We start from the raw sequence: 16,131 nt of genomic DNA, 5'->3' as shown, positions 1-16,131 counted from the left end.
CGTCATGTGGCCAGCAGGACTAAACCACTTCTGGCACAACGGAACACCGTGATGGAAACCAGAGCGCACAGATATGCCGTTTACCTTCCCGCCACAGCGGTACCTATTTATCTACTTGCACTGGTGTGCTTTTGAACTGCCAGGTTGGCAGGAGCTGGGACAGAGCAATGGGAGCTCACTCTGTCGTGGGGATTCAAACCGCCGAACTTCTGATCAGCAAGCCCAAGAGGCTCAGTGGTTTAGACCACAGCGCCACCCACGTCCTACTGAGCCAGGATGTGGGGTTCTACTGTCCCAGGAATTGGTCAGCTAAGATGGAGATCCAATGGATCCTAACATGCTCATTTGGGTGGATCTTTGTTTGGACTGCTGCCTTAGAAGTCAGTCTCTTTGATTTTAACAAAGGAATCCTATCAAACAGCAAACAGATGCTTTCTCTCTGTCTTCAAGTGAAGGTGGCTAAAGCTCAGGGACTGACTATTATAGACTACGTCCAATATTAAAGGTTATTATAGAAAATTTCATGGGGAGATTTTGCATGCCCGAGAAAGGCACTCTGTGAAAATGGGTTTACTGAGAACATATTGTGCTGACCTCCAGCTGCGCTTCCTTTCCCTGCTTGAGAGTTTGCTAGCTTAGTACGCATGCAATGCAAATGCCAAGCATATACAATAATGATTAGTTGGTTCTGCTCGTATGGCAGGTAAAATAGGGACCCCAAGTGATTTTTAAAATGCACAAAGGGGATTGGTTGTGTTTGCAAAATATATGCCAAATATATGCGGAGGTAATTCAGGGGCTTTCAAAGAACTGGGTTATTAGACACCCAGGTTTGGATAAATTAACATCCACTTTTAAGACAGTGCAAAAGTATAAGATTCTTGGGAAAGCTGTTGCACATTGTGGCTGGGGAAACCCAGCCAGATGAGCAGAGTATAAATAATAAAATTATTGTGATTGTTATTGTGAAACGAGAGCCTGGAATTTCAGTTTCATACAGTAGTCTCAGTCTCCCAATTAAGTGGTTAGAGATAATTTTATGTGGTAGTCAGTAACGTAATGGGATTGTGTGTCCAGAGGTTGCAACAGAATAGTGAAGCTACTGGCTACATTATGTAGGAGCAGTAGGAAGCACAGCTGAGAATGACACTGGTAGTCATGAATGTGAGAAAGTTGTATACAATACTGTAGGTCAAGAAGATTGCTAGAACCACTTAGTGGGCACGGAGAGCTGGGAAGGCAAAGATGACTGACAGTTGTGGAAGATACAGAAGGGCTTTTGGAAAAAAAAGAGACAGAATCTAGTGCATTGCATGGCTTGCTCAATAAACCCTCTCCACAGAAAAGAAAGGAATGGACTGTGGATGAATGGAAACGAGACCTCAAAGGTGAACAGGAAATTGTCTGAACATGACTACTCCACAGACAGGCTTTTGGGGTCAGGAGGCATTGTCTGGGCAGATGCCAATTTATCTGCAAAGGCACAGTTTAGCAGCATATAGGAAGCGTTCACTGGCATGAAGTCAGGAGAGCAAGGGTTCAAAACAGTGCCCTTGAGGGCAAACAGGAGCCAGGGCATGGGGTTCTGTGGGGAACTGCATGGAACACCAGCCTAAATTTGGAGCACTATCCAATTCAGGCCTCTGTGCAGCTGCTTCTCCTTCAAACAAAAGTGGGCCGCTTAAGCATGCATTTTTTTAAAAAGCATGTAGTTTGACCCTGTAACAGCCTGCAGTCTGTGGTACATGCTATGCTCTCTTCCATTTCCTCTTTTCGAGTTGCATAAAATCTGAGATAATGCAAAAGCTTGCATTATTGTTTTCCTATTCTTTTACATTTTCCCCTGCTGTTTTTTGAACATATAATCTTGCAGGTTTCATTTGTGTGTTAGCTGTAGGCTAGGGTTGGGAAACACGTGATCCCTCCAAGAAGCTGCTGGACTCATCTCCCAGCGGTCCCTGCCTGCATGGCTAATTGTCAGGGATGATGGGAGTCGTAGTCCAGGAACATCTAGACAGCTACAGGTTTCCTGCTCCTGCTGTAGGCATTCACCACTTAAGCATACTTTCCAACTTAAGAGTTGTATTTTTAAAAAATGAAAATGCTAGTCTTTAATAGCTGCAGTATAGGAATGCTACTTTGTGTTTTAATAAATATGATTCGGGGGCAGGGAGAGCTCCTGGCTTGTTTATACAGTAGGGATACTGAATGTACCCTACAGAGACACTTTCCTGCCTCTGCACAATTCCAGCATACTGCTAAACGCAGCTAGCGATATGAACTGGGGCAGAGATGCCAAGAGGCAGAGATCAGGCAGGCTACTGAAGAAGCCAGGGGCACCCCACCTCCTTCTGCGACCAGCTTCCCTCTCCTCTGGTCTCTCAGCACCAGAAGAGGTATGAAGATAGCGGAGCAAAGGCAGACAAGGCGTCAGCGTCTCAGATTGCTTGGGAAGGAGCTGAGGGAGGGGAAGCCTTAGTGAGCTGTGGGAAGGCAAGGGCCTCCAGTCTTCGCAACTGCCTTATTAGGGCAAGATCTACTGGGAAGGCTTGCTGCACTCACTAGGCCTGGCCTCCTGAGCTGTTTTGTTTCTTTGAATAAAGAGTTAGTTTTGCTGACACCGTGTGACTTATTGCTGACCTGCTCCCGACACTACGCACCTGAATCGGTCTTGCGTTTGCCAAGAAAGGGGAGTTCCACCTGGTCACAGGCAGGAAAATGCATCTAAGCTTGCAAAGTACAAGCTGTTTGCATCAGTAGGAATCATAAGACGGTTCAGAAGCTTCAGTGGGTGCAGAATTCACCGCCCAGGTTGCTCATCAGGGCAAGACAGTTTGAGCATATTACACTACTGCTGGCCCAGCTGCTGGTTAGTTTCCGGGCCTAATGCAAAATGCTGTTTTTGACCTACAAAGCCTTTGAGGACTGCAATACCTCAAAGACCGCCTTTCCCCATATAAACCGACCCAGACCCTGCACTCATCATCTGAGGCCCTTCTTCATGTGCCTCCTCAATTTTAAGTTCGGAGGGTGGTAACATGAGACTGGGCCTTCTCTGCAGTGGCCCCTTGTTTGTAGAATATTCTCCCCAGGGAGGCTTGCCTGGCACCTTCATCACATATTTTTAGGTGCTGGGTGAAAACATTTCTCTTCAGCCAGGCCTTTGGCTGATTAATATTCTACAGCCTTTTAGATGTGTCTGTGGGAAGGGTGTGTGTGATTGTCTTGCTGTTTTGATGATGCACAAGAGAGTATGTGCTTACTCGCTGACTGACATGGGTTTACCACACAGGAGAGTAAGTGGTTCACCACCCCTGCTGACTGCCATCAGAAGTGGATTCCATGCTACAGAAGAATGGTGAGAAGAACCATGTACAGAAAATTCAGAGAAGCGTGAAATCTGAAGGATAATTATGTTTCAATCTGCACATTATTCTTGGAGCTGCAGATCAGGGTTTTAAGGAGTGGGAGCAGCCAAGGTTTCTGCACAAGTAGCTTTCAGGCACTTCCAATGTAAAGACTTTGAAATGCCACATTCATTAGGAAATTAGTAATCTTGTCCGTCATTCATTGAACATTGTACACTGTGTCACCCAACCACTGTGATGGGTGTGGTGGTTCTGCAAATGTATAGAGATCTTCCACCACCACCCCCCCCAAAAAAAAACCAGAGTGATCTACCAACAACTGCTCTGTGAGAAGTATTCCAATGGAGAGAGAGGGAGAGGCAGCTCCTCGACACTCACCACCTCTGGGTGCTCTAAAATCAACCGAGGGGGGCTATTGGGTTGTTGTTTTTTTTGTTTTTATTATGTATTTTGTGGTTGATTTTTTTTCTGTGAACCGCCCTGAGCCCCGGGTATTGGGTGGTATATAAATTCAATAATAATAATAATAATAATAATAATAATAATAATATCCATGTTTTTATCCTGTATTTTATTCTGTGAACCACCCTGGGGGCTTATGTTGAAGGGTGGTATATGAATCTAATATAATGAATGAATGAATGAATGAGCTCTTACCTGTGTACTCAAGAGGGCAAACACACTCATATTTCCCTATCAGGTTGAGGCATGTGGAACCATTCAGGCAAGGATCTGAAGCACACTCATCCACTTCCAGGTCACAGTGCTTCCCTTGGTACCCCGGGACACAGTAGCAGGCGTACCCACGGACCTGGTCCCTGCACACTGCTCCGTTGAGGCAAGGGCTGGAAAGGCATTCGTCAATGTCAGCTTCACAGGATGGGCCTGTGTACCCTTCTGTACAGAGGCAAGTGAGGCCACCGGGCTCCTCCATGCATGTGCCTCCGTGGCCGCAGAAGTGCGAGCCACACATGCTGGCAGCGGTTTCGCAGGTAGGTCCGGCGTACCCCACAGGGCAGGTGCAAGTAAAGCTGAGGTTCCCTGCAGCACTTGAGCAGGTAGCGTTGTGAAGACATGGGCTGGAGGAGCAAGGGTCATAGGGTCGCTTGGCACAGCCTTTGGCCGGGGTGACACCTGGTGAGTCCGGACAGCCGCAGCCACCCTCTGTGGCAGCACCGCCACATTCCGGATCCTTTTGGCAAGAGCTCGACAGGCACCTGGGACCATCTTTTAGGCAAAGTGACTCTAAAAAAGGAAAGGCAAGTGGTTAATGGGCAACTCCAGGAACAATTGAAATGTATAGCAAGAAGTGGGGTGGCTGCAACAAAATGTTGTCGTCTATGCTAAGGATTGGGGTGGGGGCGGGAGAGAAATTCTCTTGAAGTTGCAGTTAGCTCACCCTTCCCAAAACAATACACGAGTCAAAACACAACATTCCTTCAATTTCTTTTCTTGATTTTGCAATGCACTTCTCCAGCCAAGCGACGTGTACAAAAAAACCCCAAAACATATATGGGGTGAAGTGTGCACAGAAATTAATCTATCGGTGAACCATGACATGCAAAAGTGCAGTTTATTATGGAAAATAAATGTCAGGTAGTTTAAGATTTCCAATTTTCCCTCTGCCTTCCGTTTACCTGCATATAGGGACAGGGCTCTGCAAAGACAGAGGAACAAATAAAGTCCTCCATACCTTTCAACCTGGCCTTTAGGACCCGCCCCAGGCCACATTCCTCACATCTATTATTTTATCTGCACATTATTCTCCTTCTTCCCGCTTGCCTTCATAATCATTTAGACTGCAGGATCTGTGTGTAGAGACTGTGGAGGTTACACCCATGTTCTGTGCAATATCTATCATAGCTTTGGATCTGGCCAAATGTGAATAATGGGTTTTGCTGTTTTCCATGGCTTAGAATGGCCACTTAGACTTTGCCCAAACTAAAACGAAATCAAAACCAAAAACCAACTATTTCAATAAAACCTCTTGCTTTCAAAATTTGTGTTCTAACTTTGGAATCATGGTAAGTTTTATCTTCCTGCTGTTTTTTTGTTGCTTTTCTATTCTTACAGTTTTATGCCTCATTTTGCCATTTGCAGAGGGTTTTTTTTTACTTATTAATCGTAAGCTTCTTCAGAGATGTTTTGAGGCTGCATGCAAATGTAATTAATAATGATATGAAAATACATCATCACAAAAAAGGTTCAGTTTTGCATAAAATGTACACATGCTAATTCAGATGTATAGGCACAACTTTAGAAAAGATTGCTGTGATTTAAGAAGAAATGCAATACATCTTGCTATAATAAGGAGAAATGTGACCAGGTGACCTGCCGTCTGGGTTTCTTTTGTGGTCTCTTATCTTCAAACCAGACTTGGACCAGACAGCCTTTCAAATAGAGGACTGTTGTCCGGTAGCCCTGCAAACAGAGGACTGCTCTCTATAAAACAGGGCACAGTGCCACCTTGCCATAACGTCCTTCTCAAGGTGCAGGCTGAACTGGGTTGCGTGCAGGAAAATGGAAAGGGAAAGACAGGAGAGCTTCTTGGCTTCTGACCTTTCCGTGCAGGAAAGCAAGTATCTGATTCCACGAGAGCCGCTTTTCCTGCGACCTGCCGTTTCAGTAACCCATGGTAGGGGGTATCAGCCTGCTGCGCATAGGCACATGGGCTTCCTCATGCTCGAGGTGCAAACATCTGTTCTTCGATCAAGAATATTGTCCCAATTAACAGTGTCAGAAAGGAGTGTAAAAAGGGTTTGAGGGAGGAGAGTGGGGTTGAAATCTGCAGGGATGTTGGGAGCAAGCTCTTTCTTTGAATGCAGAATAAGAATCACACGTCGTCCCCCCTCCAATTCTCAACCAATTAAGATCACTTAGCAGTGACCTGCTTTGACAGAGATTTCTTTAAAAATTAATATTTAACATCCAAAAAAATTAAAATAAACTGCCGATCACTTTGGATTTAGACTGACTGACACATGAAGTAATTCTCCAAGTCTCTTTAAAAGGCATCACGGCGTTAACCTAATTACTGGAGGAATTAGTGCCAAACATTTTACCCCATCTTTAAGGGCTTTTGATGTAACTGAGATGTTTGGCAAGAGGATCCCCCCTCCCCCCCCTCCCCCGAAAATGGAATATATTAGAATCTGAAGTCAAGAAGAGTTTTCTCAAGATGTTTGCTCACAGTAAAGAGTGACATCTGCTGGTTGGCATCAGTACTAATAAAATATTACATAAATCCAGTTTAGAAACCCCAAAACCTATGTAAACTAAACTGTTGGGAGTGGTTAGCATGTGTCATTACAGCAAAATGGATATACATTAAAGGGAGGTAAGTGAGGTGGGAAAAGCAAAGCAAATATCTGCAGCTGTCCTTACACTCACTCCTCCCAGCCTCTGCACCTACGTACATGAGCAGAACCGAGTGCACAATGGCCTTTACATATGGACAAAATCCAGCATCAGCAGACTTCAGCTCATGAGTTCCTGCTCACTAGTCCTGCCTGTGGCAGAGCAAAACGTAATACCCAGGAACAGCTGGCATGGTGGAGACGGCGCTGCAGAGCTGTCATCCCAACACTGGTACCACAGCTGCTTACATGGCCTGTGCAGTGCAGCATGGGCAAACTGGCAACATCAATGTGGTGCTCCGACCTGGCACCCGCTCCATCCAGATAAGTGGCAGCAAAACTAGTGTCAGGTAGACAAAGGTAAAGGACCCTTGGACGGTCAAGTTCAGTCAAAGGCGACTGTGGGTTTGTGGCTCTCATCTCGCTTTCAGGCCGAGGGAGCTGGCATTTGTCCACAGACAGCTTTCTGGGTCATGGGGCCAGCATGACTAAACCACTTCTGGCGCAACAGGACACTGCGATGGAAACGCCGTTTACCTTCCCACCACAGTGGCACCTATTTATCTACTTGCACTGGCGTGCTTTCAAACTGCTAGGTTGGCAGGAGCTGGGACACAGCAACGGGAGCTCACTCCGTCGCGGGGATTCGAACCGTCGACCTTCCGATTGGCAAGTCCAAGAGGCTCAGTGGTTTAGACCACAGTGCCACCCACTGTGGTGTAAAGTCACATGAGCTGGTGCTTATCCCGAGTGGTGACAGTGGGGGCTGCAAGGACTGCAATTCCGTTGCCTCTCCATGGCTGCCACTGCTGGTTTCCTCCCTTAGGGTGTATGTGCTGTGTCCCACTGAAGGCACCCACCCTTCTTCTGATAGGAAATGCTCAGTGGGGGGGGGGGGGATGACACAAAAATGGGGGGGCGAGGAGGGTCAGTTGCAGGAGGAGTAAGAAATGTCCCTATTTTTGTCCGAGGAATGTTTGAGGGTATGTTACAGCTTCTTGATGCCTTGATTTACCTCCCTAAATTGGAAGGAATGCCACCAAACATGTAGGGATAGCCCAGGCATCCCCAAACTGCGGCCCTCCAGATGTTTTGGCCTTCAACTCCCATGATCCCTAGCTAACAGGACCAGTGGTAAGGGATGATGGGAATTGTAGTCCAAAACATCTGAGCACACCATACTGGTTAAAGCTGGTGCACTGCTAGAAAGTTTCAAATAATAGCCACCAGCATTTTGTGTGTGCTGTGGTTGGTTGGGAGGCAAGCACAGTTGCTGTCCGGATTGTGGGTGAGCAATATGTCAGCATGCCATTTTGTCAGAGGGTTGTCACCTGAGAAAAGCACTACAATTCCTGGAGAAAACTGGTGTCAAGAAACACCCTGATGTCTGGCCATGTGTTACACAATCCAAATGTGGCATCTCTTGACCTTCAGAACGGTCTCTAAAACTAGATTGGGCCATTGACTATGCGCTACTACAACCTCTTCCTAAACATCAGCTACTGTATGTCTTTCCCCCGAGGTCCTGACTCAGAACTGTGCATGGATATCCCTAGCGTTCACCCGTTATTTACAGAAGCCAAAAACTGTCACTGAGATTTTAACACAGCAGTGTTCAACTTGCACTGCCAATGAAATATCTTCAGGTCCTTTGGCCCCACGACCCCACGAAGTTATTTTGAAATAACTGATTCCCCTGGAAGTGTATTCATCGCCCAAGGTGCATGGTATCGGAGAGTTCTTTGCGGTGGTACACCTAGGCCTGTCACAGTATGTTTGGCATGGGCTCTGACAGATAGCAAAAAAGACAGCCCCATAAACCTGCCAACTCCCCAGCAAATAGAACCCCAGAAGGCTGTGCGTGTTATCTTGTGTTTCTGGATGATACATGACGGCACTTGAGGAAGTGCCAAAGAGAATGAGAACACAGGCACATAATCTTAAGAAGAGTCAAAGAGACGAGAATGGGTTTTTCTCAGACATCTCCAGCATGAAAGGAGAGAGGGAGAGAGAGAGAGAGAGAGACGTTATGTTTGGAGAGCATATAGCTTGGCAGGTAAAATTAATAAATAAAGTGTGCCTGAGTACAAAGAAACAGACTGGTAGAGAGGGCAATAATGCCAACTACTATTTGCAGCTCTCAACCCAGGAGCTAGAGTAGGGTGCTGCAATGTGTGGACTGAGGGCCATGGGCCTTTTTGGCAGCCCTCGCCAGCATTTGAGGAACCCCCCCCCCCCGCAGCCCTCTCACTGCCTTCCCAAAGCTAGGCGAGTGAGGGGCTAGGCTTTGGGCAGGAGGTGGGAACGCTCTAGGACCATGCTAGAGCCTTGTCCCTTGTTCCCAAAGCCCAGCACTTCATTTACCCGGCTTGGGTTAGGCAGTGCGAGGGCTGCGGCGAGTGTCAAATTTGGGCCTTGCTCCCCACCCCTGTGCAACAAGGCAGGGTGCAGCCTGCAGGTTCCATATCAAAGTACTTTTGAGGTCCACTTGGTATGAAAAGTTGGGCTGCCCTGAGGTTTGAGTTAAAATTCTTAACCGACTGAAAGAGATTACCATACTATTACCAATGGTTTTGTTAGAGATGGGGAGATCCCCCTAAACCCAAGCGGTTAATAAATGGTAGGATTTTGATTATTTGGAGTATTGGGGGGTGGGGGTGGAGATTGCAGGCCAGTGGAAAAAATGCTGGTTAGATTTCCTTTCCAAGCCAGAGCCTCACCTGGGATACTGACATTACCAAGACAAAAGATGTTGATGGCCTGGGCAGACAGAAGGTTGCCAGGATAACTGGGTGTGAAACCACAGGGAAAGAGTGTCTTTAGCAAGGTGTGCTGGGAAGAAGAAGGGGGGATCCATCTTTGACTCTCTGGCTGTAGGCCAGCTAGGAGAGATGCCCTTGACTCCAGTGCTGCAAAGCTGAGGGAAACAGGCCCTGCATGAAATGAGCATGCTGTAAGATCTGGACTCCCTCCATGAAGACTGAAAGTGTAAATATGTCAATCAATCATTTTTCTTAAAGCTGCCACAGTCTTCAATTCTCCAACAGAGCACAAACCCTGGGGGAATGCCTGGAACCTCCTGGAATCTTGCCGAAAGTGGGGGGTGGCACACAACTTTTGTAAAAGTATTATCAAGAGTGGTCAATGTGGTGCCACAGAGCCAACTACACAGATGGTGCTGTGGTCTAAACCACTGAGCCTCTTGGGCTTGCCGATCAGAAGTTCGGCGGTTTGAATCCCCACAACAGAGCTCCCATTGCTCTGTCCCAGCTCCTGCTAACCTAGCAGTTTGAAAGCACACCACTGCAAGTAGATAAATAGGTACCACTGTGGTGGGAAGGTAAATGGCGTTTCCGTCACGGTGTCCTGTTGCGGCAGAAGTGGTTTAGTCATGCTGGCACCATGACCCAGAAAGCTGTCTGTGGACAAACGCCGGCTCCCTTGGCCTGAAAGCGAGATGAGAGCCACAACCCCACAGTCGCCTTTGACTGAACTTGACTGTCCAGGGGTCCTTTACCTTTACCTACCTGACATTAGTTTTGCTGCCACCTATCTGGATGGAGCGGGTGCCAGGCAGTGAGCTCGAGGGTGTGCCGGTGCACTGGTCGGAGCACCAGATTGATGTTGCCAGTTTGCCCATGCTGCACTGCACTGGCCATGTAAGCAGCTGTGGCACCAGTGTCGGGATGACAGCTCTGCAGTGCCGTCTCCACCATGCCAGCTGTTCCTGGATGTTACGTTTTGCTCTGCCACAGGCAGGACTAGTGAGCAGGAACTCATGAGCAGTCCAGTCTGTACCTGAGCAATGAGCAGCTCAGACAGCAGCTTTATAGGATCAGGTGGAGAATCCTACTATTGGCTTGCATCACTCGACTGCAGCTGATAATTTTAGATAATTTCTCCTGTGTTGGTGTGAACACATCCTTGAGGCCTTTTCTGTCACCCAGTAAAACAATCACTCTTTATTCACTATGAGATGTTGTTGGTTCTTGGTCTATGCAGACCCTCCAAGTGTCCCTATTTTTTTTAGAGGAAGTCCTGGATAAACAGAAGCTGTCTTGGTGTCTGGTTTGATTCCAGAATGGCCCGGTTTTCTTTAGGACGTTCCTATTTTCATCAGAGAAATGTTGGAGGGTATGGAGTTATGTGACCACCAAGCCAAGGATATAAGTAGCTATGCAACTTTTAGAAGGCATCTGAAGGCAGCCTTGTGCGGGGAAGGTTTTAAATGTTTTATTATATTTTTATATATGTTGGAAGCCGCCCAGAGTGGCTGGGGCAACCCAGTCAGATGGGCGGGGTATAAATAATAATATAGGGCGTCCCTATTTTCCAAAAAATGTTGAAGGGTATGCTATTGTGCTTTATACAAGTTGTTAGCTGCTTTGAAGACACTAGCCAAAAACAGATATAAAGCTACCAAATGAATTAATAATCCCATTTCCCTTCCTTAATGCTGAAAACGCACATTTTCACCAAGTCACCACAACCCAGCGCCCACAACCTTACACAAGCACAGCCACTGAATCCCAGAGACTGAACTCCTTTCCCTTTGCACGCCATACATGTTATTAGCGTATCCGTGTTTGCGAGATGGCTGGTGGCTCAACTGCCTTTGCCTATACAGTGGTACCTTGAGTTACAAACACTTCAGGTTACAAACTCCGCTAACCTGGAAGAGTTACCTCGAGTTGAGAACTTTGCCCCAGGGTGAGAAAGGAAATCCTGTGTTGGCGGCGCAGCGGCAGCAAGAGGCCCCATTAGCAAAAGCACGCCTCTAGTTAAGAACAGTTTCAGGTTAAGAGTGGACCTCCGGAATGAATTAAGTTCATAACTAGATGTACTACTGCACTGAGCATGTATTTCTGACCCAAAGAAAAATTCGGGTAACTGAGACAAGGACTGGAATTGGGGGTGGGGGTGGGGAGAGAGAGACAAACAAATCTGATCTGACACTGATAGGTGTCAGAAAGGCAAAAAGAAGAAGTAGTAGTTATGCCTTCTGTTTCTCAAAAGGCTAATGCCGAAGTGGACCACAAAATGAAAACAAACAAGCCTTTTGGTTATGCCCTGCGATGATCCACAAACGGCACAGCCATAAAAGCGCCAAGACCCTGAATATGGAATGTATTTACTCCAGGCCTGTTTTCCAAGCATGCTAGCATGTTTCCAGGGAAACCATGTGTGTGGCTTGTTGCCTTGAATGGAGACGGTTGCCGTAGAAACCAACAAAAACAACAGCAATCGCAACAAAAGGAAGACGCTGTTCCAGTTTCCAAAAGAGAGAGCCAATTACTACCGTATTACTATTATTTTTCTAACGGACCTAACTCGACAAGGACAAAGAAACAACACAGTTTGGCGGACGCTAACAAAACAAAGCAAACAGCCCATAGCCACTGTAGATATTAGGAGCAAGTGAAAAAGACATTTTGCAAATGTCTAGGAAGCTGTTTAACATATGAAAGAGAGCTGGGACCCTATTTCAGAGCCGATTATCAAACCGGTTTCCCTTTCGCTATTCCTATGTTAGATTGCTGCGCTGATTAAACAGGAAGAGCATTAAGGCTTGTTTTGGGTCACAGCTACTTTGTGGGCACCCACACACCTTACAGGTACATCGGCACCAGTAACAGACTGAAGGAATTTTTTTATTTTAGTAACAGACAGGTGACAGCACACACGGCGACAGCATGACAGGTGTCACCACAACATAGTCACACACTTGATCCTCCTTGGCTTGCAACTTCCCCATGTGCTTGTTCAGAAGCATCTGCTTGCAAGGATGCTTCCTTAACTCTCACCGAGCAGTAGAACTGAAGGCAGGCAGGGAACAGCAGCAGAATGTCTTGAAAGTTGGTGGCAATTATTGGGGGGAGGGGCATCCAGTAGAAATTTGTAACATGGGCCCCCTGCCACTTCAATCCCACAATCCCATCCCCCCCAAGAAAAAATCCTGAAGTTACATTTTCTACATTTATGAATGGGTATACAAAGCAAATCGGTGTTTAAGCACCAAAAAAGGGGGGGTTTGCTAGTGACCCCCAAAATGGACAGTAAAATGCTTCAGATCAGGCACGTGAAATCTTATGCCCTAAAGACCAGTGCTTGCCAAACTTCAGATAGCTGAGTCACTGTCAGCACCCCCTATTAAAAAAAAAGAGAGAAATTTGATTTAAGAATCTATTAGAATTACTGCAAAGAGCCTTTTATGGTGATTGAGATAACTCACTCAGGTAATATGAAATCACAGCTTATCAGTGTATTCGTCTGTACAAGACTGTAAGGGCAAGACACCGGAAAAACTCCCAACCTCTAATGATGTAGATGCGATTATAATAACAAGTTTAGAGATGTGGCTGAAATGAACAAATTAACCAACCCCCCCCCCCCCCAAAAAAAATCCATAGCAATGAGGCATAGCTGCCAAGTTTTCCCTTTTCTCGCGAGGAAGCCTATTCAGCATAATGGGAGAACTTGGCAGCTATGATGAGGGTTTGCAACTGTCAATGCAGCAGACAACCCATTATTTTTGGTTTGGTTTTTAAATTTTACAAAATAATAAAAAATCCCCTGAGATGAGTTCCTCCCTGTGTTTCTATCCTGGGATATACATTTTGATCTGAAGGAGACAGTGAGTTTTGCAGAGGTGTAGCAGGGAATTTACTCTGCAAATGGGTACTTTGAGACTACGAGAACTTTTAAGTATTAAAAGAATACCAACTCTCGTAGCACACAGTTTAAGGCGTTGCTGCTTTATGAATCAGAAGCCTTGAGCATCCAGTTCAGAAATCCACCACAGGTTTTCCTTTTGCTTGTTGCAGGTGGAATGGGTGAAGAAATGAGGTTCATGCTGGTATAATGCAATCAGATGCATCCTCTAATTAATCTCTTTATCTAAGAGCATTCAGTTAGCTACCTTAGATTTTCACTGCTGCAGGGCTAACCCTAGGTAAATCCCAGATTATGTATCCTAGCAGGTGCTATCTTAGAAATGAATATCACTGTCTTGTAGTAAGGTTAAGGCTTACGGGGAAATGATATACAATGAAATGAAAAGGATGTTTAAAATAACATTTGTTTGTTAAAAAAAAAAAACCAGAAGCATTTCTCTTGGGAAAAATAGGGACAGAGCTACTTAAATTGTATAGAAATTTATTCATGTATGCAACTGCAGCGGCAAGAATGTTACTTGCCCAAAAATGGAAAGAAGAATTAGTAGTCCCAGCAAAGGAAGAATGGATACAAAAACTGATGGAATATGCAAAAATGGTGAAACTTGCTGGAAGAATAAGAAATCAAGACAACAAACTTTTTATAAAAGAATGGAAATGGTTTATTGAATATTTACAGACAAATTGTAAACAGATAAAAACACTGGCAGGGTTGTTGTATAACCTGCAGCTAAGTAAAAGTATATAGTTAAAGAAGTTAAATAAATGAGTAAATTAAGTTAATCTGCTTATGCAGAAGATATTAAAAATAAATTTAAGGAACTGCAGAAAGAGGGGGAAGGAAGTCAAGTTTAAAAATGTTAAAATGACTGTAAAATCAGTGAAATGTATATATCTGAAAAGTATAAATATAATTTAAGAAATGAATATCACTATTACGTTTGTGTAAGTGCGTCTCATGCACCATTTGCCAAGGCATGCCACAACAAACGACAGACTGGAAGCATAATTCACCTCCAGTAAGTGGCCCAATAGCCTAATTAGATACAGGGAGGTCCAACTTTTCATACCAAGTGGGTTGAAAGAGCACTGTCGCCTACCTGGCGGCAAGTCAGTATGTCAAGTCCCCAGTCCAGGGTCAATCCATGCGTCCAAAGTCCATAGATCCTGGAGCATCCAAGGTCCATCAATATTGGGCCATTGAGCAGACCAAGCACCTCAGCTCTGCTGCCCTTTTATACTTTGCATGCTGGTTGCAGCATCTGGGCTGGATGAGGCAGGTGACTCTCGCCTGCTCCAAGCCTACTCCAGCTATCACATCCCTCCTGGGCTAGCGAGCTCCACCTGGCCAGCTAAGAAACTGGGCTGCGGGCCCTTGACTGCCTCAGCCTCCTAATGTGCCATTCCCGCTGCTCCCTATGCCTGCCATGTTCATGGGGACAGGGACCTCTCTGGTGATGGGTCCTGCTGCTCTGGCTCTTGTGCACCGACCCCCGTTCCCTCATCATCCTCCATCACCCCATGAGGAACGTTTGCATGAAAATGCATATATTAGCATAATAAGTAACATAAAAATTTATTGTATTAGGGGAAATTGCTTGCAAAAATGTGTATACATTTATATCCGGACCCTGAGATAATCTTCCGAGGCCCTCCTTTGTGTGCCTTCTCCTCAAGAGATCCGGAGGGTGGCAACACGAGAACAGGGTCTTCTCTGCAGTGGCTCCCTGTCTGTGGAATGCTCTCCCCAGGGAAGTTCACTTGGCGCTTTCATTATACACCTTTAGGCGCCAGGCAAAAATGTTTCTTTTTAACCAGGCCTTTGTCTGTTTGGCATTGTATACCCTTTTAAAATGTGGCTCTTTTCGTGTGTGTGTGTGTGTTGGGTTGTTGTTTTTATTCTGATTATATATGTTTTGATCTTTTCTGTGAACTGTCCTGAGACTTCTGGGTATAGGGCAGTATACAAACTCAATAAATAAAATAATAATAATAATAATAGGCAAAATTGCATATAGAACTGTATGAGGAGAAATGTGACAAAAATGCTGATGAATTTTCAAGGGGACCTCTTTTAGACGCAAGCTGATGCATAAACATGGTGGCCAGAATTTAAGATCAGAAGAATGATTAACTTAGCAGTTGGCAGCCAGCCCCAAACTAATTCCTCCATCTCCTAGCACTATGCAGAAACTTGAGGCAAAGTCCTGAGAGTATATGAATGAAGGACTGCCTAGCCATCAAATTAGCCTTCTGCCATACAGCACACTATGGCAGATGAATGACTTGATTTGACTTTCCCCGACTACTGGTATGTACATTTGTCCTGAGGAGGGAGGAAAAATTCTTGACTGGTCCCACCAGAGAGCTGCAATCCCACACAATTAAGACTGAAATCTACTTAGTGAAATCAATACATTTACCGTCTCTTCTCCAGGCTTAACATACCCAGCTCCCTAAGCCGTTCCTCATAAGGCATTGTTTCCAGGCCTTTGACCATTTTGGTTGCCCTCCTCTGGACACGTTCCAGCTTGCCAGTATCCTTCTTGAACTGTGGTGCCCAGAACTGGACACAGTACTCCAGGTGAGGTCTGACCAGAGCAGAATACAGTGGTACTATTACTTCCCTTGATCTAGACGCTATACTCCTATTGATGCAGCCCAGAATTGCATTGGCTTTTTTAGCTGCTGCATCACACTGTTGACTCATGTCAAGTTTGTGGTCTACCAAGA

At 45.6% G+C, this 16,131-nt stretch overlaps 1 protein-coding gene across 1 annotated transcript in view; it reads right to left on the bottom strand.

The window, feature by feature from the left end:
• Nucleotides 1-10,364, bottom strand: part of CRB1 (crumbs cell polarity complex component 1) — a 103,762-nt gene extending 93,398 nt beyond the window's left edge. The window contains exons 1-3 of the mRNA XM_060277451.1: nucleotides 10,252-10,364; nucleotides 9,445-9,512; nucleotides 4,026-4,613 (exon numbers count right to left, since the gene is read on the bottom strand). Of these exons, the coding sequence (XP_060133434.1) occupies nucleotides 4,026-4,613; nucleotides 9,445-9,512; nucleotides 10,252-10,364 (769 nt within the window). The remainder of the gene's footprint in view (nucleotides 1-4,025; nucleotides 4,614-9,444; nucleotides 9,513-10,251) is intronic.
• Between the last annotated feature and the right edge of the window lie 5,767 nt (nucleotides 10,365-16,131).

This window comes from Zootoca vivipara, chromosome 7, assembly GCF_963506605.1.
Source record: "Zootoca vivipara chromosome 7, rZooViv1.1, whole genome shotgun sequence".
In the NCBI taxonomy this organism is placed as follows: domain Eukaryota; kingdom Metazoa; phylum Chordata; class Lepidosauria; order Squamata; family Lacertidae; genus Zootoca; species Zootoca vivipara.
This window is presented reverse-complemented; position numbering and strand designations above follow the sequence as displayed.